This window comes from Podarcis cretensis (genome assembly GCF_951804945.1).
Source record: "Podarcis cretensis genome assembly, chromosome: 16".
NCBI lineage: Eukaryota > Metazoa > Chordata > Lepidosauria > Squamata > Lacertidae > Podarcis > Podarcis cretensis.
In genome coordinates, this window is record NC_137186.1 from 24,068,770 (window position 1) to 24,093,220 (window position 24,451).

General features: G+C 46.3%; 1 protein-coding gene across 1 annotated transcript in view; it reads left to right on the top strand.

The window, feature by feature from the left end:
- Positions 1-24,451, top strand: part of TBC1D10A (TBC1 domain family member 10A) — a 37,040-nt gene that overhangs the window by 2,582 nt on the left and 10,007 nt on the right. Inside the window, exons 2-3 of the mRNA XM_079956825.1 lie at positions 18,727-18,826; positions 23,851-23,958. Of these exons, the coding sequence (XP_079812951.1) occupies positions 18,727-18,826; positions 23,851-23,958 (208 nt within the window). The remainder of the gene's footprint in view (positions 1-18,726; positions 18,827-23,850; positions 23,959-24,451) is intronic.

The following is a 24,451-nucleotide window of genomic DNA, read 5'->3' on the forward strand; positions in this document are numbered from 1 at the left end:
GGGAGTATTCTTGTTTTGAAGTCGAGGTGCTTTATCTGAGGGTAGCAGAGTAAGGCAGGCTTTAGGAATGCAGATGTTGTGGCTTGGGGAATGGATCTTGATTGACAAATCCCCCTTCTCTGGGATACCTTCATCCCAGTCTCCACTGGGTGGGTGGTGGCAGCAGGCTAGGGCTTGCTATATGGGCCCTCTTAAAATCAACCTCTTTCCCCAAGTCTTCATGCACTGTTTTGGAGGGGGTGCCCTCCATCGTAGGATGTTTTGACTTCTTATGTAAGCTCCTTAAGTTGCAGTCTGTGTCCCTTTACTCTGACTGAGCCAGCCTGGAACTAGGCTTCCCCAAAGCAATTTTCCAGCTCAGGGACTGGTCTGCTGTAAAGCATAGGTGATCATGTCCAAAGACATACTACTGAGTTATGAGTCTCACTAGGCAGTTGTCTTGGATAATTACCCTTCTCTCAGTTGACCGTGAGGCAGGTTAATGATTGTAAAGCATTTTTTCTGCTGCACCACAGAAGCAGCAACTGTTTTGTTTTGCTTTGTATGGCTTTGACTGTGTGGCCTGCTTCCTCCCCATTCTGAAAGAAGACAATTGATCCAGGAGGAAACATTCCCCTTCAGCATGATTTTTTTTTGGAACTGAAGAGCATGATATCCTCTGAACTGAAGTAAAGGTGGGGGGGAAGAAGCCACATAACCCGTGACACTCTGGGGTGGGCAAGCCTGGAGAATGATTAATGCACACCTTGCAAATGAGACGTGTATTGCATTCCAACATCTCTTGTGTGAGAGTAGGTATACCTGTTTTGGTGAGAGCAGGGTCACTGTGGAAAGGTGGTAAGCTGGCTAGCATCCCACACCTGGCCCATCCCAGCCAGTTGGCACTGTTCACTTACCCACGTGACGCTGTAAAAAGCATGTCTCGATAGCGATATTTCCCATAGGGCAGCCTTCCTTTCATAGCCACCCAGCAATTAAAATATAACCCAGCCTTACAAATAAACCCGCAGATAATTTATTATATTTCTATAAGGCATTTATATACTTTCTGTCAAATGGATCCTGCAAAGCAGTTTACAATAATGTTTGTACAACGAAACGAGACAATAAAATTTTTGTATACATGCAAATGGGGGGGGGGGGAGTTTTGAAGCAGCTGTTTTTCAGCTTCTTTTCCTGCTACCCTCAGGACAAAGGGGTGTTTCAAAAGCCCCTGTGGTGAGGGAAGGAGGAGCCATGGCTGTTTAGATCAGGTGTGGGGAACTTTCAACCTCCAGATGTTGCTGAAATTCAGCTCCCAACAGCCCTAGAGAGCACTGCCAGTGTTTAGGGATGGTGGGAGTTGCCATCTGGAGGGCCAAAGCTTCCTCACACCTGGTTTAGTTTACCAGCCTGCTTGCCAATGTATATGGATATATAGTCATTTGTGGCACATTAAAAACTTGAATGCATGCTGAAGTGGAGATGCTGTCTTTTCCGCTTCCCAAATGATTCCCTGTTGGATCTTTTGGTTTTTTGTTTTGTTTTTCCTACAGGTGACCACGTGAGTAGCCTGCCATGTCTAACCTTTGTGAGTTATAGGGACAAGATGCCTTGCTGTGAAGGGGGAAAGAGTACTGTTGAGCCTCGTCCCCCTCTTCCTAGGATAGGAGCATTGGGTCCTTTAACTGCAGAACCTAAACTACTGAGCTTCATTCAGTGAGCTGTGACTCACAAGTGGTTTGCAAATGGACCTTGGGTGGGGTGTATCAGTGGTGCTGCCACTGTCTCATTTCCCAACTTATAATACCATAATTTTTGCTCTATAAGACTCACTTTTTCCCTCCTAAAAAGTAAGGGGAAATGTGTGTGCATCTTATGGCGCGAATGTAGGCTGCGCAGCTATCCCAGAAGCCAGAACAGCAAGAGGGATTGCTGTGCGGCGATCCCTCTTGTTGTTCTGGCTTTTGAGATTCAGAATATTTTTTTCTTGTTTTCCTCCTCCAAAAACTAGGTGCGTCTTATGGTCTGGTGTGTCTTGTGGAGCAAAAAATACGGTAGCTGCTTTTTCAGGGTAAAAGCAGGTGTTAGATGCAGAAATAGCCACACTCCACTATGGAGTGAAGCTGCTTTTGGCCACTTTTGTACACCAGCAAGCAATATGAGGGTTCAGACCACCTGAGGGGGGGAAGCAGAAAAGAATAAAGATATGAAATAGAAGCACCTCCTACGACATAACTGGTCAGTGTGACCAGCTGTTAACCGGAAGGTTGGTGGTGGAAGCTCACCCAGGGACAGCTGTGGGCTCTGTGTTGAAGCCTGAGATTGAAGGTGGATCCTGGTTGGCTGTAAAGGAGTTCCGCAGAATTGATTTGTTTTTGTTTTTTTCAAATGGGCTTGTCAATTTCACTTTTGCTGTCAGAAATGAGGAAGTGAAAATGACACATCCTGTTCACTACCCTGGAACAATGGGAGTGGGTGGCCTTCAAACAGTATGCCAGTAGGCGGATTAAAAATCGCAAGAGGTTCACAGAATGGGTGAGGCACTCCCTGACTGGGGGGTAGGGAGAGAGAGAGGAGGGTAGACTTAAAGCAGTGAAAACACCCTGGGTTTTTTTTGTTAAAAAACACACAAATTAGGATTCGAACTTGTAAACTGGGGCTATACTGCGAGGGAGCACTGAGCCCCTACACAATATATCCAAAATCTGACAGTGTAGGCGTTGGACATGGGATGGCAGAGGAATTTGTGTTGCTCAACTTGTATCTCTCTGATTTCCCTTTCCGCTCATGCCTGCAGCATTGGCCTGTACCAGGGGTCAGCAAACTTTTTCAGCAGAGGGCTGGTCCACTGTCCCTCAGACCTTGTGGGGGGGGGGCTGAACTACGGTATATATTTTTTTGGGCGGGGGTTGAACAAATTCCTATGCCCCACAAATAACTCAGAGATGCATTTTAAATAAAAGCACACATTCTACTCATGTAAAAACACACTGCTTCCCAGACTGTCCGTGGGCCGGATTTAGAAGGCGATTTGGCGAGATCCGGCCCCCGCGCCTTTGTTTTCCTACCCATGGCCTATACTGTACAGTATTAGATATTGCCAGTTATTAAAAGGTGCCTGCACTGTCTGTGGTTTTCCTTCTTCTGGTAGGAATCTCAATGAATGTGGTAGCTGGAGAGAAACTGTTATTTTCCTAGCAATTAAAAATAAAATTGTGGCACTGCCTTCATTGAGGAAATACATCTTGGATACTTGCTTTTGGTGTGAATATACCTAGCTCTGAAATATTGTCCAGCACTTTGACTGCCTTGTGTTGAAAGGAGCAGGGGCACAACTGGACAGCCTGATCATCCTATCACAGCAGACCTGTTAGCTCTTACTGTGGCCCCAAATGGACTGAGGTATCTAAGAACATGCTACCTCCTGTTGGGGGTTCCAAGATAAGCCATTGTTTACCAGGGCCAGTTGACTTAATTCAGTTGCTTCTAGTATTGAGAGGAGATCTGGTGTGTTTAGGAAGAAAATAGTACGCTGAATCAAAGAGGCGTAGGGATTGGAGTGTGGGTTTCTCTGGTTGAGTTCATGGAGACTAGGAGTCAATATTTGCCACCCACACATAGCAAACGGTTGATGTTCAGGGCTGTTGGAGGATATGCAGACTGAGTGAATGTTGCTTTTTATGAGAGCCTTTGCCAGACTGCGAGAGCTCCTTAACATGCAGGAGGAGTGTCTGGAATATGTAGCAGAGGAGATAAGTGAGAGTGAAGGAGAGAGCAAGCAGCCACTACTGCAGTATGCTGGTGCCAGAGCTGCTCCCTCTTGTTGCTTCGTTGTGTATATGAGATCAGGAATCCCATTCGCTGGGAGGCTATGGCTGTTGCACAAAACACCAAGAAAAGGTTGCAACAATGAAAGGAGATTTGGGAAACGAGTCCTGGTTACCTTGGCTGCTCTGCGTGTGGTAGTGACTCCCAAATTGGGTGCTGTGTCCCCCACTACCTCTTTGAGCTCAGAGGCCCCATGAGGGATTGATCCTGTCTCCTGCTCATATGAACTGTGACATCAACTTGAGGGCGGGCCTTAGGATGTATTGGGATTCCACAGTGCAGTCTGCTGCATTACTGTGGATGGGCACAGCATTACCATAGAAGCATCTTCATTAGCTAGGGAACATGGTGCCATCCCTGACTGACCGATCCAAAGGGTATGATCAGTGGTTTGGAGGCAATATTAACTGGGCTATTTTGCAGTCTTAAGAAGAGTTCCAGGTCAAAGTGATCAGGAAAACCTATGTGCATCTCATAAGTATACTTGAAAGATGACAATTGGAACAGGCATTCCCAAACTCGGCCCTCCAGCTGTTTTGGGACTACAATTCCCATCATCCCTGACCACTGGTCCTGTTAGCTAGGGGTGGTGGGAGTTGTAGTCCCAAAAGAGCTGGAGGGCCGAGTTTGGGGATGCCTGATCTGGACCATAAGAGTCCGCCTTCTACTTCTCCCCACTGGAAATGGAATGAATGAGAAGAGGGGGTTTTCCTCCCTGGCTGGAGCCTTGACAAAAATTGCTCCTCTTAAGGAACTGGCAACAACAAAAAATTAGGTAGCAATTTAAGGGAAATACCCCAGGAAGCAGCCTTATACTGAGTGAGGGCAATGGTCCATCTAGCTTAGCATTGTCTTCATTGACAGGCAGCAGCTCTCCAGGACTTCAAGTGGGTTTCTCTCCCAACCCTGCCTGGAGATGCCAAGGATTGAACTTGGGACCCCTGCATGCAAAGTGTTCTATCTCTGAGCTACAGGAAATATTAAAAGAGGGCAACAAACATTTGAGTCAAGGCAACTGTATGCAAAATGCATCTCTTAGGAACCTTCATCATGATCATTTTTGCTTGGAGTTTCTGTTCTAAACAAAACAATGCAATAATAATCTGAGACGCAGAATAAGTTTTTACTGTCCTACCTTATCCGGTAGCCATGGATAGATTTAAAGCTCCATTCAAAAGAAACAAAATCATAGAATCCCTGAGCTGGAAGGGACCCAAGGGTCATCTAGTCCAACCCCCTGCAATGCAGCAATCACAGCTAAAGCATCCATAACAAATGGCCATCCAGCCTCTGCTTTAAAATAGCATAGGGGTATAAGGTTTCTTCCATCTTAACCTACCTTCCATTAAACTTTTCAGAAGCATTTCAGAAGCTCTCAAATGGCCCAGAGTCTGTCTCTGCAGCTGTGAGGTCTAAAGAAACCAGCTTACTCTCTCACGGCTCTGTGGCAGTTATCAGAGTTTGATTAGAGGCTTGTAGCCACCCCATCCCCCCTTCTGTTTGTGGTGCTTTTAGATCTCTTCACATTCCTAGGTTGCTGGCACGAAGGTTGCAAGTGAAACCACTGACTTGGAACAAACAGTTACTGAGACTTCTGCTATCTCAGGCTTGCAGATAAATCCACAAACCTAACCTATTACTTATTTTGGGCTTACGAGCATTTAATAGCCTATCCTTTAGCCCACACATAATGCTGTAGTGTTGCTTGTTACCTGACAACAGCCTGAAAGGAAACTGAATGATCCAACAACAGTCTCTCTCTTCCTGTTTATCAGACTTCCCTTACCTGGTGGCCAGGAAGGCAATTATTCCACACTGCAGGTGAGCAGCAAGTGGCTGTTGTGAAAGCAACACTCTCATCTTATTCTCATTGCCTAATCCTTGTTTCATGAACTGCCCTGTAGCTACAGGCACTTTGCATATGCCACGGGGCATGCTAAAGGAGTGCTTCATTCCATAGCTCGAGTCAAGAACCTAGAAAGTTGCCATGCTGAGTCAGGCCATCGCCCTGTATTGACCACAGTGGGGCTGTGGAACATTTTTCATCCTGAGGATTGCATTCCCTCATGGGCAACCTTTCAGGGGCCACTGCCAGGTGTGGGCAGGGCAAAGGGGTAAAAAAATAGATGGGATCAGAGGCAAAAGTGGCTGGAGCAACACATGGCTCTTTCCTTTGTACATTACTCTGTTTTCCAGACAAGCAAACATCAAAGGGTTCTATACACACCCCTCTCCCCATACAGGTAGGAGAGAGCATTGATCACAGTTTAAGGACGCATTGAGAGGTGAAGTCTGGGAAGGAGGCACGGCTAGGGCGAGGCCTGAGGCCTGGATTGAGAGACCGTGCTGCATAATTTATATGCACACATGCGGAATACACATCCTGTTAATGTGCGAGAAGCAGTTTGGTGCCTTTTCCAGATTACTCTGATTTTGCTGCAGTTTTAAATATTATTTTGGTCCATTTCCAGGAAAGGGGCTAGAGAACAGAAAAACAAAGATTAGAGGGAGAACAGATGCAGCTGTGGTAGGAGGCAAATACATCCTGCTTGGATGGGTGCCTGGGGGCAAACGGTGGAAGACCTGGAAGACCTCCGCAGCTGGGAGGTTGACCAGCAGACTGCATTAAGCACTTCAAGTGGTACATTGAAAGTATGCTTAATGTAGCCTTCTCCATTCAGGTGTCTTTCCAGACCCCCTTCTTACAAAAATTGAGAGGTTTTGCTTTGTTTTTCTAGTTTTGTTTGTGATTTGGGAGTTGCCTGTTTGGGGCTGTGCATCTGCTTTTGTCTTTAGGTTGATGCAGGAGGCAAAGTACAAGACACTTTCAACTTGCATAAGGGTTATGTTCCAGGGACATGGGCATAGCTAAGATTTATTTTAGGGGGGCAGGCTTTATATTTGGGGTCAAAACAGAGTTATCTGCAACACAGTTGGTCAGTTAGCTGCAGGCAATAATGCTTCAGAACACCAGTTGCTGGAAACCACAGGAGGGGAGAGTGCTCTTGTTCTCAGGTCCTGCTTGTGTGTTTCCCAGAAAAGGCATCTGGTTGGCCATTGTGAGCAAAGGATTCTGGACTGGATGGACCACTGGCCTGATCCAGCAGGCTCTTCTTATGTTCAAGGGAGGAGGGAAAGAAAGGGGGGTGGCAGAGAGAAAAAGGTAAGGTATTTCACCCCAGACGTCAGACCTTTCCCCATCCATTACCAGCAAGTGGCCCCCACTTGATTACCTTTGAAAGGAGTATAGCCTTCAATGGAAAGAAAGTTCCCTGCCCTTTCAGTAAATGAGATGAACTTAAGCAAAATCTTTGCAAAAGGCATTCAGCTTTGAGAGATCACCGTGTACAATAAATGAATAGTAGTAACTGGACAGGGCAGGTCTCCTTGTGGGGAGATGTCATGTAATATGTTTGCATACAGACATACTGGGTGGGGCATGCCTGCAAATTGGGTGTGGGACAGCTCTTAAATATCCTCATTTTTTTTTAAAAAAAGAACAGCATCTGTTCCCCCAAAAGCAGATGTCCGGAGCCCTCGTCCCTCCTACCACCTTGTCTGTGTTATCCCTCCACAATCAAGAGGCAGAATGCCTCTGAATGCCAGTTGCCAGGAATCCTGGTGGTGAGAGATGTGTTGCACTCAGTTCCAGCTTGACAAGCTTCCTTTGGGGCATCTGATTGGCCAGAACAGGATGCTGGACTAGATGGGCCACTGGCCTGACCAGTGGCCAGGCTCTTCTTTTCCAGCTGAGCCAAATACATGTAGAAAACCTTCTTTAACTAGAAGCTATTTTTTAAAGCATAGGTTAAAGCCCATCAAGTCATCATCTTGCTGCAACTGGACATTATAGCCCTAAAACTGGCCGCACCTACGAAAGGTTGACTCAGAATTGTTGAGACAAAACGCTCCTGAACTTGGAGGAGAAGCAGAACTTCCTTCATGCTAAGTTGCAATGACCCATTTTTTTACCTCAATGGTGGTTTGCAAATGCTGCAGGTCTAATATGCCTTTAGAATAGGGTAAACCATTTCCTTCACCCTAAGGGCAGAGTGAGATGTCAGATTCTGGGCATCTGTCATTTAAATTATAATGTGGGGAGCTGTCCTCCCCATATGTTTTGACAATACTTGTACAGCTTGCCTGTAAATAACATGTCTTTTTAAAATTGGATTTATTAGCAGCTCATCCTCATCTGTTCTGTGCTGACAAATAGCATCAGAAGCAAGATCTAGCCTAATGAATCTGGTGGTTTGCTCTTTTTTAAAAAAAGAAAGAAAAAAGAAGGGTGACTGGGGTGTGTGAATTGTGGGTTTAAAACTAGGTCAAAGCAGGGCCTCTGCTCCACATTAAAATCCCATCTAGTTCCTAAAGTAATGCTGCACTAGGCAGAGTGGTGGGATTGGGATGCTGTTGCAAAAGTGATTAGCCTAGGGGTGGCCTGCACCCAAGATGTGCCACATTCTAACTGAGCTGTTTATCGCAATGAAACAAGCGGTGCCACTGGTTTGTTTTCAGACAAAGAAGCGGAACAAATCTAGTGTGTAAATCAAGCTAGAAAATACTTCAATAAAGCCAGTACATGATTGATGGGGAAGCAGAAGCTTTTATTATCTCACTTCCCAATATTTGGCCATTAAAAAGCTGTGTGTGGGTATTAAGGCAGATATGGAAAACCTTTGGCCCTCCACACATTGCTGAACTGCAGTGCCTATCATCCCTGGCCATTTGCCACTTTTGCTGGGGCTGATGGGAGTTGTAGTTCAGGAACATATGGGGCAAAGGGGTGGGCAGAGGCTCCTCACACCTAGGTTAAGGGGAGCAGAGGAAAGCAGGAACCCGAGGAAGTGAAATGGGAAATGGGTTGTTGATAGCAAGGGATCAGAATGAAGGAAGGGGTAAAGCCTTATGAGTCCAGGGTATAGGAAACTCAGGGCTTAACTTGAGAATAGAAGCTAGTGACTAAAGGGGTTGGCAAGGGACGTTGTGTAGTTTACAGTCCATTTTAAGCACGGTGGCAGGCCTTCTTCCAGAGTAAAAAGCTTGAAGGCTTTTTCTCATGTTCTGAGATGGGTATGGTTAAGAGCAGTTGGCTAGCTGGAGGTGGTTTATTATGCTGGTGGTTGAAGTGTTCCAAACTTCATTGTATTGTTGGCCTGTGGTTGGAACAACCAGCTGGGGATTTACTCAGAGGCCTGCAGCCAAGGTCTTATATCCTTTGACTCTTCACCTCTTAAGCTGACTTATGTGGCCTCCTAGTTTTCCAACTCTGACTCCTTCCTCTGTTTTTCTTCCCTCTGCCCTCATTCTGACCATTTCTTCTCGGACCTTCTTTTTTGATATTCTTGCTGCTTACATCTCCTTTCCTAGGCCCATCCATGTGCCCTGGTTCTCTAGGGTAAGAGCAGCTCAGCAAGACCTCTTAAGAGTCAGAGCAGCTGAGCCAGTGGCAGCCAGAGACTTCAGGGCAGCCCTGCCGATCACTGCCAGGAGCTTTGCCACTGGACATTACATGCTTTGTGTAATTTGAACATGACTCACAAGTTGTGCTTCTTAAAGTTTGACTTACTTTGGTGCACAATGTTGTGTTTAAAGCACAAAGTACACCCCACCTTTTGGTATACCTGCCTATTCAGTTTAACTAACAAGCTTCTTCACGCATACGTTACAGGTACATACAGTGGAACCTCAGGTTATGTTACCCTCTGGTAACGTAAACTTTGGGTTGCGAAAGCGGCAAACCCGGAAGTGTTTCACCGCTCATGCATGCGCAGAAACAGTCTACTGCCGCATGTGCAGAAGCGGTCTCTCCAGTTGAGAAAACTTTGGGATACAGCCAGACTTCCGGAATGGATCCCGTTCGCAACCGGAGGTACCACTGTATAAAAGATGCTAGGGAGATTTGAATAACCTCTACTGAAGTGGTTGGGCAAATTTTGCCTTTGTTCACCAGCGTTCAATGGCACTGTGGAAATTGGGCTGGCCTGATTGATCTGGTAGAGCTTCTGCTTGGCATGCAGAGGGTCCCAGGTGCAATCCTCAGCATCTCCAGGTAGGGTTGGGAGGATTCCTTGCCTGAAATTTGGGAGAGCCACTGCCAGTCAGTGTAGGCAACACTGAACTAGATGGTCTGACGCTGTATTTGGCAGCTTCCTATCTAGTGAAGCATGGGCCTGAGCATGTAGATTCAGCTAGGCCTTTACAGTTAGGAAAGACACATGGCTTAGATGTCTCATCTGCTCCACCACCAGTAACAGAAGTTTAGCAGGCACCAGCTACATGAAGTGGACTAGAAGAAGGCCCAGTGCTTTTACAATCTGCAGGGAATGAATCTCTGGTAGCTATTCCAGGCTCCAGGATCTTGCTGTTCCGTTTCCGTCAAGCCATGCCAGATTCTTGTCTGCTGCAAAACTGGTTTTTCCATTCAAGCTCAGGATTTTTGCGCATTGATGTGCACTTGGCTTAAGCATTGTCAGATAAGCAGCTTTATCTGGCTCCCTTCAGAATCTCCTTCCTACAGGAGGAACGGGAAAATCTCTCGCTTTTGTGAAAAGAGTGGGTGGGTGTCACTTTGGAGCTGCGGATGAGCCTGCTGTTAAAGCTCGCCCGTGAATTTTGGAGTTCATACTTGGCAATTCTTGTGCAAAAGAGCAAGGCTGACTACCTGTACACTGCCTCCCATCCTTCTTGAGACAATTGTCATTGACTGTAAAATGGCAGCTCGTATACAAGCAGGGACTGAGGTGCAGAGAGAGTGGGGAGTTTTGAAGCACTGACTTGGCATTCCCAATTCATGCATGGCCAGTGCATACTCAGAACTACTTTGGAGCGCCAGTGTGTTGTTGAGACTAGAAGGTTGAGTTTGGACTAGAGAGGGCCAGGTTCAAATTCTGTCACCAGCCCTCAAGTTTGGTGGGTGGGTGGGTGTGCTCTCTCAGCCTCACCTACCTCACAGGGTGGTTGTAGGATTAAAAAGGAGCAAGCCCGGAAAAGGAAGCTGGGAGAATACTTTAACTAAAAATGCTTCTCCCAGTAGAGCCAGATGAGGACCTTAATTTCCCACCCTCCCAAAGAAAAGATTTGAAATGCTTCTTATGCCCAGGTCTCTTGTTGTCTTCTCTGCTCTGTAGGTAGAGAGGAAGCAAGGAGCCCTGAATAGTGTTAAGGTGGTGGGAGAGTGCAAATTCATCCTGATCTGTCCACTAGAGGAAATCCAGCAAGCAGATTGAGATGTAATGTTTGGAGAGGATCACACCCTCTATACTAAGAGGGGTGTGTGTGTTGACCCTATGGCCCTCCAGATGTCATAGGACTCCATATATCTCTTCACAGAAGACTGAAACATCACTAGCAGAATTCTTGGAATCTCAAATTATGCAATAATACTCCATGTGTTGGTACATCTCCTTGAAGAAAATTGTAATTACCATATTTTTCAAGGCTTCTATTAAGTAAGGATTGGTGGAATTACAGAACTGTTTGAGCTGATTTCATCTCTCTCTTTTTCCCTTTCTGCCCCTTTTCTCTTTTGTGTTGTGTCTCTTAGACCGTAATATTGTCTCTTAGACCGCTAACTGTTGGTGGGATTGATATTTGTAAGCTGCTCTGGGAGTCCCCCTTCTCCCTCCCCAGCCCCAGTTAAGAGGGGAGTCAGGATCCTTCACTCAGTCCAATGTCTAAATAAAATACTGCTGCAGCTGTGTGTGGATGTTCCCAGAATGGTTATAGAATTAATGTGTATTTTTGTTAATAAGCAGTTTTGAGCACACGGAGAGGTGGAGTTTTAAACCACATCCAATAAATAGATCTTGTGGCTACTGCTCTTCCTTGGAGCAGTTCCTCTGACTTTTGCCAAAGTCAGAGCCTGAACATCTTTCTAGAAGTGCTTTGTAGAGATTCTCATCTTTGGGCCTGTTTTTGATGGCAGTCAATTCTTTAAGTAGGTGGAAGCTGGGTGTAACTAGGGATGGATGAATTTGTCAATTTCACTTTCTCATTTCCCCATCCCTATAGGTTCTGTTCTCTACATTTCTCCATCAGTTTCTGATTTTTTAAAATACAGCCGTACCTCAGTTCTCGAACAGAATGCATTCCAAGAGTCTGTTTGACTCCTGGAATCGTTTGAGAACCAAAACGTGGCTTCCAATTGGCCGCAGGAGCATCCTGTAGCCAATCAGAAGCCGTGCCAGATGTTCGGCTTCCGAAAATCATAACACTCACTTCTGGGAGCCAAGATGTTCGGCTTCCAAGGTACGACTGTATAAAAAGTTCTCACAAAAATTCATCAGCCCTTTACTGTGTACAATCTCCTGATAATGCTTTTTTTTTGTTAGCAGTTTTGCCTTATATTAAATGTCTTTTGCTAGGTTTTCTACTAATATGTGCATTTTATGTATGCTTTCCCCTAATATTTGTACTTTTGTATATATATTTTTGGTTTGAGAATGCATTGCAAAATTTGGAGAAATGTGAGTTTTGAAGGGTGGCTGCTTTAAAGTTTGCATATTGTTTCAGCAAGTGTGAGCTAGGAGGGTTCACTTTCAGATTCATACCAACCCAAATTTCTCATCCAATACGTAGGTGTAATGTTGGCTTTTCCATCAGCAGCCAGGAGTTGAAGAGCAAACAGGGAATTCTGAGTTGAGAGAAACCCAGCAGGTCTAACAGAAACTGAAGCAGCTTTCCACTGGGGAATAAAATGGGCAAGTCTTGGATGAAAGCTGCCTTGCTTATCACTCTAGCTTCAGTTTTTATTAGACATGCTGGATTTCCAGGAATTTCATAGACTTGCTGGCTCTGGAAACCCCTAATCTGCTGATGGGGTGGGGGGAAGCCCCTGAATCATGGACTCTTGATTTAGTAAGGCCATGCGCTTCTGTGCAAAGAGTCAGTTAGATCTCTGTGGAATGTGCTGTCCTGGCTGCCCCCAGTTTTAATTTCAGTCTGGTTTGGCAGCATTGCTTGTTTCTAGAGTTATGTCTCCTTTTTCGGCAACACCCGGAAAAATTGAGTTGTGCTGGTTCTGTTAGCTGTGCCTCCGGCCACCCTCCTGCACTAAGACTGCATCTGTCAGTGCAACTTTGCTTAGCTTCCTGCTCCTAGAACCTCTCCCACATTCATAGATTATTATTGTCTGTTACTCCTTCTCCCTAGCCTGAAACCAGTAATCTAGCCTGGAATAGGGCCAATGCAGCTAGGCAGTGTGTCGCCAAACTTTTTATAAGCTGGTGCAGATTATATTATTAAATCAACCTGTGCAGGCTTCAAGTTCTCAGGAAGGTCAAGCAAGCACAGTTGATTTATCTGACACAAGAAGTCAGATTTGGATTATCGGTTTTGCTGACTCTGTGGACCTGGTGCAAGCATAGCAGTTTGAATGTAGGTTTTGTGCCCAGGGTTCAGAAGAAGGAACCCTGGTTGATGTTAACTGTGGTTAGGGTTGCTGCTGATGTACCCCTTAACCATGGTTGGGATGAGTGAATTTGCTCTCTGGAGGGGATTCAGCTGTCTCCTCGTGATCCCTTACGAGTGAGTCAGTGGTATTTCTTGACTTGCCCATATGGGGTGTGTATGGATGAATGGATGGAAGAGAGATTTATGGCCACAGCAGATGGTCTGTATCCATTTTGGATTAAAAGGATGGGGCTATCTAGGTCAGGAGGTATAAGAAGAACATGGCTGTTTTCTCTAGATTAAGTTTATCATTATTATTAATTACTTATTGGACTTATAGGCACTTTTTATGGCATACAATACAATATAAAGAAGCATTAAAACCAATGTAAAGCCAAAACAAAAGCTGAAAACATTGATATACATAAAAAGCAGTCTAACAAATCCCTCCCGCTAACAGAAACCATGATGTCTACCACCCTCCAAATTAGAGGCCAAAAGCCTAGCACCTAAAAGTAGCCTGTGTTGGTGCCAGGCCTGCTTCCCTGGGGAGAACATTCTACAAGCAGAGAGCTACCACTGAAAAATGCATTCTTGTGCTGTCACCATCTGGACGACCTGAGATGATGAACACAGAGTTAGAGCGGGCACGCTAGAGATGGCAGGTGTGGATGGCCCTTTGCCTCCTGGTATTCCCCATGTGACAGCTGTTGGGGTAGATTAATGGGTTAGCAGCCAAGTTTGTGGTGAAAGGGGATAAGTGCTCGTTCTTGCCATCCAAGGTAAACTGTGCCAGGGTGTGTCCTTTCCAGTCATAGTAACACCATGATTCTGCTGACTTTGTCGGTAATCCTTAACAGCCCCTTTAAGGTAGGTCACTATTCCTTCCATTGCAGTGGTGAGTGTGTGCAATTGAGGCTGAGACAAAAACAACTTGCCTTAGGCCAGTCTGTAACAGGTAGTCATGCAGCTAAACTATTAAATACAGAGCCTAATTACCTTACCCCACCACCACCCTCCCTCTTTTGTTGGTAATATGTATTACTTCACTTACGCCAAAATGTGGTGAGCCAATCCTGCTCCATTAGGGGCCCCCGTCTGCTGACTGTGGTTCTGGAACCACTGGACAGAGGCACTTACCTGTTTAATGTTTATTCAGTTTATTAGTTGCTTGCGCGTGAGAGTCTCAGAGCGACTTACAACATTTTAGGAGTGTAAAGCTTGACATAAAATTGGGGCTGGGGGATCAGTTAGTTGCAATAAGAGCCATACAATAACCTATGGGAAAAAACAGGGAAGATTTCAACAGCAAAAACATGCCATTAATAGAAAGCACAACTGCAGTAATTCCCCAAATACCTGGGAGAACTTTTTTTACCTGGCACTGAAAGGTGGTTAATGGTGGCACCAGACAGAACCCACCAGGGAGATGTGAACTGAGTCGACTTTGCTGGCTCACAGCCCTGTCTCATCACCTGTGTGCTAGCTCTCCTAGAAAGATTGGGCAAGGGTCATAGCTCACTGGTAGAGCTTTAATGCAGAAGTTCCCAGTTTCAATCCCTGGCATCTCCAGGTAGGGCTTGGAGTGATTCACTTTCTGAAACACTGGGCAGATGCTGCCAGCCAGTGTAGGCAGTACTGGCTCTGTATAAGAAAGCATCCTATGTTCCTGTGCTTTCACCTAGCATCACTGTAGACTCAGAGGATTGGCCCTAGTGGGCTGTTCTTGATGCGAGTTCATTGGCACACTTGAACCAGGGCCTCAAAATGTGCCTAGGTGGCATTCCTGCTGTGTGTGGCACCAGAAGGCCATCAGAGAGGCAACCTGGTGTGTCTGCTGGCAGTGAGCTGTGCACTTACTTCCTCTTGAGGCCGTTCTGCATCCCAGCTTTTTTCCAGCCCCCATGTGAAAACAAAGGGGACCTTGTCCAGCCCCCCGAACTCCTAATGAATCGTCTAGCCTGTTCACAGAGGTACACAAAGGCCTGTTTAGGCAGCTCTGAGAGCCTCAAGCACAAGCAGTTGGGTCCATTCCAAGCATCAGATTAAAAGATCCCTAGCCCCCTCCTCTCTACCCCCCCCCCCTCCAATGAGCAGGCCTTACTGCCTCAGCCAAATGATTCAGGAGGAAAAAACATTAGAGCGCCTGTTCATCCTGCACCAAGAATGAGGAACCTGTGGCCCTCCAGATGGTGCTGGACATCTTAGTAAAGCGGCTTCCAATGCTGGCCATCTGTGGAGAATGTTTGAGGCTTTCTGCAATGGATGGTTCCCATTTCCTTCATGCTTGGCTCAGAATGTGTTGAAGGAGTGCATTATAGGCTCCCTACCGCTCAGTGCCCACAGCTGAATTGCATGTTTAAGCCAGGCACAGAGCTGGTTCTCTCTTCTCTACCGCCCCCCCACCCCACCCCCACCCCAAAAAAATCCCAGGTGCTTTGGCACAATCTCAGCACAATCAGCCGAGGAATTCTTGGCATTTAGTTCTGTTGCCTACCTTAAGCCTTTGCTGGAGTAAGTGGGTTTAAAATGTACATTCTCTAGTACTGTGAGAATGCAAGTGACTCAAAAGGGTAAAAAATGAATAAACCATGTACAGTTATTGATTATACAGTTATTGGCTGCTTGTTGAGACTTGTTCAAGGGAAACTGGCCTTGGTGGTGACTTCTGCCTAGTGATACATCGAGGCACTGTTGCCCGATTACCATGCTTATCGGCAGGCCTTGGCTTATGTCTTGCATCTGCAGGTGTGCAGAATGGAATCTTGATTGAAACCGTGTGATGTGGGGGGGGGGACCCTTCCAGTTCTGGGGAGGATGTGTTTTTAAAATAAGCACCTGGAGAAGGTTTAGGGCACTGGTGGAGAACCTCAATCCTGTGAACAAAAGGTGGCCTTCCAGGCTGCTCCACTTACTGGCTCTGCTTCACACCTGAAATGTGTTTGCTTGGCTTGGCTTGTCCTTGAACTCTGATTCTGCTTGCTTCCATGGATGGAGGATGCAGAGGGAAGTGTGAATGTGTGTGGGAACTAGCCTGCTGTACTAAGCTAAAGTTTGCATTGCTTGCTCTGCCCCCATTGGCCTGTGGCCCTTGGAAGGTTTTCTAGGAGGGAATGTGGCCCTTGTTCCCCATCTGTGGTTTAGGGCTGATTCTCTGTAAAGAGTGACTTAAGACTTATCATGGGCAAGCGCATCTGTGCATTGCCCCAAGAAGATTTTTCTCCCCACCTTCTTTCTTCCTACCAAGGGTGGCATTTGGCCCTCGCTGGACTACAATTCCCATAATCACTTACTATTGGCCATGCTGGCTGCTGCTCATGCGAGTTGAAGTCTATTGACATCTGGAGGGCCCCAGGTTAGCCACAAAGTGGTGAGAGTTCAGCTCCTATTCTGTGCTTGAAATCCCCCCTCCCCATTTCATAGTACATTGACAGGACGTGCATTGAGTTCAGTCACCACTGCCAAGCCTTATTGTGCTCTTGGAAAAAGCTCCTGCTAGTTGAAAGGATCTGTACAAAATTCTCCAGGCCAAAAAATCCTCTTAATTTTTGACCTTGTGACCTGGAAAAAATGGTCTGATTTATCCTACTGGGGTCACACACACACACCAGTATTTGGTATTGCTTGGGGACAGAGTTTTGCCCTACTTAAAGCAAGCCAGTGAACTCCTGGACATGATGTTTAGGGCTCAATTTCCTTCACCAGCCATTCTCTGTGCATTGCTGTCACTCCTATCTGCCCAGTCTTTTGACTGCAGCATGTGCTGGCTTCTCCCTTCTGCTACTCTTCTTGCATTGCAAGAGGCCCGGAGGGGGGAGGAAGTGAGTGGACTGGGCTTTGGCTTTTCAGCGTTAGAAATTCCATAAATGCACATTTCCGGCAGAGAAAGTGGGAGCAGCCAGCTCAGTTCCAAGGTGGGCGGGGATGGTTTGGCCTTGTCTATTTCCATTTTTCCTATTAAAAAAATGCCTCCTGATTCCCTGGCCCAGCTTCTGAAAACTTTGCCTGACCCTGATTTGCAGATTGTATGGTAACTAGTTGTGCTTGCTGAACCTAGGGAGTTGCGTAGCTGGTGCCTGCTCTGTGTTGGCGGTTGCTTTCCTCACTTATGGGGTGCTACAGCTCTGCTACCCCCCTCCTGTGCTGCACAGATGGGGTTTATTGGGGCTGGCTCAAGACTGTTTGCTGCCTGAGGTGCAGGATAATATGGTCCCCTTCTCCCAGGTTTCCATGTATACTAAGCCAATTACTGTGGGGGGCGGGGGAGGCTATGCTTGGGGTTGGTCCAGGGACTGTATCTGCTGCTGAATGCAGCATCTTACAATTGGTTCATCTGTTTTCTTTCCCTAAGGAATCCTGGGAATTGTGGTTTGAGGTTGCTGAGAATTCCCAAGCTGAGTTCCAGCCTACAATTCCCAGGAATCCCTAGGGAGCAAGGACTATGATTATAGCAGTCCCATTGTTGTGGTGGGTGTGCCTTCAATATTTGGCAGAATGTAGCAACCCTGTCAGATGGGTGGCATGTAAATATATTATTAATATTAATATTGCAGTTTGCATATTGGCAGAGTGACTCATGGATTACAGTTGAGAGAGGGTGCTTGCTTTGTGATGGAAGTGCAGGAGGTAGCGGATTATGATCCAAAGAAGCTCAGTGTGTACATGGACGTAGCCAAGGGAGGCGGGGGGGGGCAGCTGCCCCCATCAATAAAAATGAATACAATACCATACAAATACCTTTATTGGCATTACAAGTTTAGACATTTCAAATCCGTGGGATAAATTTAAAAAGGACATGAGTGAGGCTGTCTAGGGTCACAAGACACTCAATTGTTCTGCTTCACCCTGTCTATTCCCTAGACTAGAGGGGTGATTCATTAAGAACCCTTTCGGGGGAAATCAATACATACCTGAGGTTCTGCCCTCCCCTCCCCTAACAAAAATCCTGGCTACAACCATGAGTGTGTAAGTCATCTTTGAAACTTAGCAGAGCCTAGTTTTTGTCTCACCTGGATGGGGGAGTGCTGAGGAATCTCTTGTATGCAATTGGCTTTTTACAGCTTGGAAAGTCACATGGAAAGACATTGAAAAGTATGGAACGAAAGGATGATTAACAGCAAATTGGGATGAATGTTAATTTTTGCATAACCGGCCCGTTAACAGACCCAAGCAAAAACTCAGTAAATACCAGACATAGTCTAACCGCTATGTAAGCTTTGTGCAACCAAATCAGGATGAATGAACAGGTCTTCTGGAAGAGCCCAAGGTTTTTAGACATGGAAGTGATTCCTATAGCCTGGGAAGGGTGGCTGTTAACTGGGTGGTTCTAGATGGGGCTTGCAAATAGATCAGAGAGAAAATGGGAGTTTGGCAATGGTGTGGTTTTGTTGTTGTTTTGCTTCTCACATTTGGCGTTGGGAGTTGTAGTCCAGCCACATCTGGAGGCCCACAGCTTTCTCACTACTGTGATAGACTGATCACCTTCAGAGGGGGTAAATTGGCCTGTTACCTTCATTTTCCTAGGCTGGAGGAGGTGCCGTTGGAGGTGCTGAGGCAGAGGGAATCCAAGTGGCTAGATATGCTCAACAACTGGGACAAGTGGATGGCAAAGAAACACAAAAAGGTGAGTCGCTGGCCAAGCGTCGGGTGATGGCTGTTGCTCTCTTCTTCTTTCTTTCACCGTATTATGTTTTTTAACACTTGCTGAACATTCCTTTGCCACATTGTCTTCTGCTATAGCCGCAGTTGATGTGTAGAGCTACTCTTGGGCAGGGCGATACATCCTGTGACCCAGTCACTACAGACTTTACCTTTCCTCTGTTTCCTGTGCTCTTTGCTTCCTTTCTTTGCCAGAATGTTAAAAAACAAAACAATTTGCAACATGAGATAATCACATGAATGATGCAAAAGTCAGTGCACCAAAATTTTTTTTTGGGGGGGGGGAGTGTTGTTTCTGCGCTCCAGGTTAGGACTCCACCTTCCCAGGTGGTCCGTTTTAGCAGCAGATCATCCTGCTTTTCATAACATCTTCCACATCCAGGGCTTTTGGCAGTGTATCATGATGATGCATCCGAAGGGCAATCAGACTGCCTTGCCCTCCCACAATTTCCCCTTTCTGCCTCTTGCATTTCAGCATCTTGATTGAGAGCAGACTGAGCACTCAAACAGGCAAGGCGGCCAGAACTATACTTCTACCCAAGGCAGGCTTCCTGATGCAAAATGTCTCCCTGTGATGAGGGCTCAGGGCTTGTGTTGCCCTGCCTCTGTGTGTCAGTGAAACCCTTTCTGCTTTGATCTGACTTGGCCATGCTGCAAAGCTTGCCGCAGATTGCTGGGAAAGGCTTCCAGTCAGCCTCTTGGCAGGGCTTATTATCCTGAATCAAAGCTTTTGTTTACACAGGCTGGGAATCCCGGGATGTACTTAACCCGCTGTGGGCTTCTTTATACTGTCAGTTTATCCCAAGATGATAACATTTGGATTTGTGCTTGCATGGGCATGCAAGAGTCTTCCTAACCTTGCCGGAATCGGTAACTCACACCCCTGTCCATTCTCTATATGGACTACTAATGCATGACACATATAGAGCACTCTTTGATTATCTCATTTGTAAAACACCCCTGTTAGGTAGCTCCATATGCTGGATGAAAGAGGGGGACAAGGAGAGAATGCTTAAGTCCTGCCTGCTAGGTTGTTGTTGTTGTTTATTAAATTTATATACCGTCCTTCATTCAAAGTTCGGTTCAGATACAAAACTCATGATCAGGGACATACTGAAAGCTCATACCCTCACATTCCCTTTGCACTGTAGGAAAAACATCAGGAAGAACTTTCTGACAGTAAGAGCTGTTTGATAGTGGAACAGACTACCACGAGAGGTGGTGGATTCGCCTTCCTTGGAGGTTTTTAAGCGGATGTATGATTTGGCTGAGATTCCTGCATTGCAAGGGGTTGAACAAGATGACCCTCAAAGTCTCTTCCAACTCTACAATTCTGGGCTTCTATTTTTTTCTATTTAGCACAAACCACACTTCACCATAAACATATGAGCCATGATCAAACTGCAGTGGCTGGTAGAATAGAAGGCAGGGAGCCAGGGACAAAGACAAGCAGAGCCAGCTAATTCTGGTTTTGATGGCATTCTCTCCCCTACTGAGTTCTGCAAAGGTAACACTGAAGCTAAGGTTTGCCACCCGCTGGCAAAGCTGGTGAGGGCTGGCTGAGGTTAATGGGGCAGTATTTTATTCACCCTCGTGAACCAGCCTCCACTGATCAAACTCTGGTTCACAATTCTAGCCTGCAGAATGAGAGTCAGGGGCCTTCACTTGCATGACTTCTGAATTGTGGTTTGGTGACCAAATAGAGCCATCTCTACTGGTTGATAATCCTCACTGACTTCCATGGCAGTGACTGCAGTCCCTCTTAATCGGTATGCTGACCAACTTGGCCAAGTAAAGCAAACTCATTGATAAACCTCACAAATCCATTGTGACATTAAGCAACGTGCAGTGATTCAAGATACTTGCCAGACGGAGCTTCGCCCTAAGGTGCTTCTTAGGTCTTCCAAGTTTTTTCCTGTTCTGGACTCAAATAGTAAGAATTTTTTTAAAAAAGCAAAATCAAAAACAGTAGGAATAATTGTGGCTTGATGGTAAGGCTAAGCATTTCCTGTTAACATTTCATTATTGGTCTTAGTGCCCCCTCCTCAACCCAATCATTGGGGGGGGGCAGCTTAAACATACAGACTTTGTGGACAGGGATCTCTCAACAGGAATTGTTATCCTGCATCAAATCCCTTGTATGCACAGGCTGGGAATCCCCCCTTTTTTCCTGTTTACACTGTAGGCTCATCCCATGATAACAGCTTCTGCTTTGTGCAGACAGAATCTGCCATCCCTGCCAAGATCAGTGACTCTGTACCCAGAAATTCCCAGGGATCCTTTGTCCTGCTGGGCCTTTTAATTGTTCTGTCTCCCTGCACCTCCCCCATGCAAAACTGGAATCCATCTGCTTCCCTAATCGAGAGGAGCTTGGCTCAGGCTCCGCTCAGCTTTGTTGAGACAGAGTTTTCAACAAGCGGCATCCAGTTAAACTCCTCCTGTCTGTTTCCTTCCTGCCTGTGAAGTCACCAAGCAGGATAGCACTGCTGTGTGTGTATTTTGGGACACTCCCTGGCACTTTTGAGCCTGCTGTCCTATCAGCTGTGGCATAGGACAGGCTTAGAGCTCCCCCTGCAGAACCTCCCTTGGAGGTGATCAGAGTGGGCTTTAAGAGTGCAGTCTTAAACTGGAAGAACTAGGAACTTGGGATTGATGTGGGTAAGCCTCACCACGGAGTCAGAGTTTGGAAGGTAGCGAAAGTAGCCATAAACATTCTAGCAGGTTGTCTTACCCAAAATACTTTGATCACTTCTTACACAAAAATCCCTCTGTTGTATTTTTTGGAGGTGCAGCCCAACACCCCCCTGCCGCCTTTCTGGAGAGATCAAAGGTGGGAGTGTACGGAGATAGAAACCCCAACTGAAGTGTAATCAGATTGGTGAACTGGATCAGTGTCTGACATGCCTTGTCAAAGTGTGTAGGGCACAAACTAGTAGCTTCTACACGATACCAAAGGCTCGTCTGGTAAAGTCCCTGGTTTTCCATGCAACCATGAAGACTAGGAACTTTTGTCCTAAAAACCCATGCTGCTTAGGATTTTGTAGGAACTATTGAAACAGACACCATGCTTCATCATATGGGGCACAGCTATGCCTTGGACACAGCCCTGCCCCACCCCCTTTCCCCAACTTCCCTCTTAAGTAACGAGAGGAGTTAGAATGCAAGTAGCTCGGGGGCACCTGTCAGGCCAACTTCCCTGGTTATGGGTGGCTGGGTGGGAGAACCAGAATAAATAAAAGCATGTTGCAAGTACCATTCAAATGGAAAATACATTTCCCCTCTTATTTTTGTGCCCAACTTAACTTGTATTCACCGGCACAAAAGGTGGCTGGATTTTGCAACCTGAATCAGTGGTGCCAAATCACGCCTGCCCCCACTTCTGTTGGGCACAGGGTGGGTGGGTTTAAAGGGACTGTGCGGTTCTCTGAAGCCTCCTTGGCCCTGGCAAGTTCTGCCCACTTCCCCAGGTCAGCTTTTGAATTTGCACCTGGCACGTCCCAGAGGAGGCCTTTCCCTTTGTGACTGCAAATTCCTGGCAGCACTTGCTCCGTCAATGTGCCAACCCTACAGGGAGCCCATCGCCTCTACTGACTGTGTTTTCAAGCTCTTTCCTAGAATGGGCTGAACCTTGCTCCCTGTGGGGCCCTGACAACTGCAAACTTTTCAATGCTTCCCCCTTTCAGGCTGTCTGTTTCTTCTCCTGTTCTTTCCCTGGCTCCTCCTCCACCCCAACATCAAAGAGTCTGGCAGGAGGTAGGAGTTTGCATCCAAAGTTGCCTTTGGCACTAGCAGTGCAAGCTGCCTTTCCCACAGACCCTGGGATGGGTGGGGTGGGGAGAGAGAAAGGTCTGCCTGCAACTGGTTTTCACCGATGTGGACTCTTGTGGCCAGGCCCTGCCTTAGACTGCTGACTCCTCTGTCTGCACTAGACCTTCAGATTTCCTTTGTTTTCCAGCATTTAATCTCTGGCGCCTTCCCATGAATGCAACTGCATCCCGTGTTGACTTTTCTCTCTGCCTGCCCACAGCCCCCCCCCCCATCCATATCCAAACATGCTCTGCTGTTTTGGAGTGTCTGTCCTTGATTTTTTTCTAAGGAACCCCTTAGCTTCCCACCACCATGCAAATCTATAGTGTTTGATTTAGGGGATTGATATTCACTGCTTCCTATATCAAAGAAAATCTCAAGCCATTTACAGCAGCTTAAAAAGATCACGAATAAAATGACAAACACAGAAAAGTAGTAAAAAGAAATTCACATTTTAGAGCAGCACAGATAAAATATGCAAGCGTGTAGTTAGAGTTGGCAGCACCACTTTTGCTTCTGCTGCTGTCACCCTAGCTTAGATTTCCTGTAGAGTCATGTTGTTGTTGTTGTTGTTGTTGTTGTTGTTGTTGTTGTTGTTGTTGTTGTTGTGGCAGTTGTATTCTGCAGCACATCACTGATGCAATAATAGTGCATTAATGGTGGATTTATACTGAACTGTCCACACGTTGCTCCAGGTTATTAGCTGTTCTGCTATGCATCCCCAGTGTTGCAGCAATACTGCTGCCTGGAGGGGCTCTCTTGTGCACTGCAGCTCAATGAAAGTAGGTGACCCCCACCCCCACCCCTCTGAACTTTTGTGGCATGAAAAGTTACAAGGTTTTAGCAGAAAGCTACGGGATGTGCACTGTTGGAAATGAAGCAGTCCATCCAACTTAGTGTTTGTAAGTACAAGCAGTATTGAGAACAAGTTCATATGTCACCTTTCCAGTACTGTCAATGCACAATAAAACAGATGTCCTGAATTCATGGTAAAGAGATAGGGGCCTTTGTATGGGCCTGTGAGCTACTAAACACACAGCTGCCTTCTGGGTTTCATCCTACAAGCAACGCAGTCAGGCATTGGGACGCCTGACCCTGCTTTCTGTGTTTGTGTGCAATTCTTGCATGCTGTGTATAATACGGCTTTCTCACACCTCTGCAATAACTCTTTTGCCTTTTCAGATCCGGCTGCGATGCCAGAAGGGGATCCCACCATCGCTGCGGGGTAGGGCCTGGCAGTACCTCTCTGGAGGCAAAGTCAAGTTGGAGCAGAATTCCGGGAAGTTTGATGTAAGGCGTTCCTCAAGGCAGGATAAGACGACCTCTCTGCCCCCATTCCTACAGTGTAGAGTTATTCAAGGGCATCTGATACCGTGTGATGTGCTGACTTCTCGGTTGCTTAGATGGAAAAGTCCATGTGACTTAGGAGGACTGTAAAGATGCATTTAACCTTTTGTGTAATTCGGACCCTGCTCTGATCCTGTGAGGCAACTCACTTTTTTTAAAAGGGCAAAGTCTGCAAAAAGGCGCTAAAATGTAACCAAGTCTCTGGACATTGCACCCTTAACAAAAAAATGAACATGTCGTTTTGGTGCTGAATAATTTCTCTAGCGCAAGTAACGAAAAGGGGTTCCTTCTCTGTGCATGCATATATAAATGAGAACAAACATGGGCAGACACAAAGATCAAGAGGTAAACACTGCCATCAGGGTTGATAGCCATTGATGGACAAATTGTCTGACCTGCTGTAAGGCAGCTTTCTCTGATCCTGTTATGTGCACCC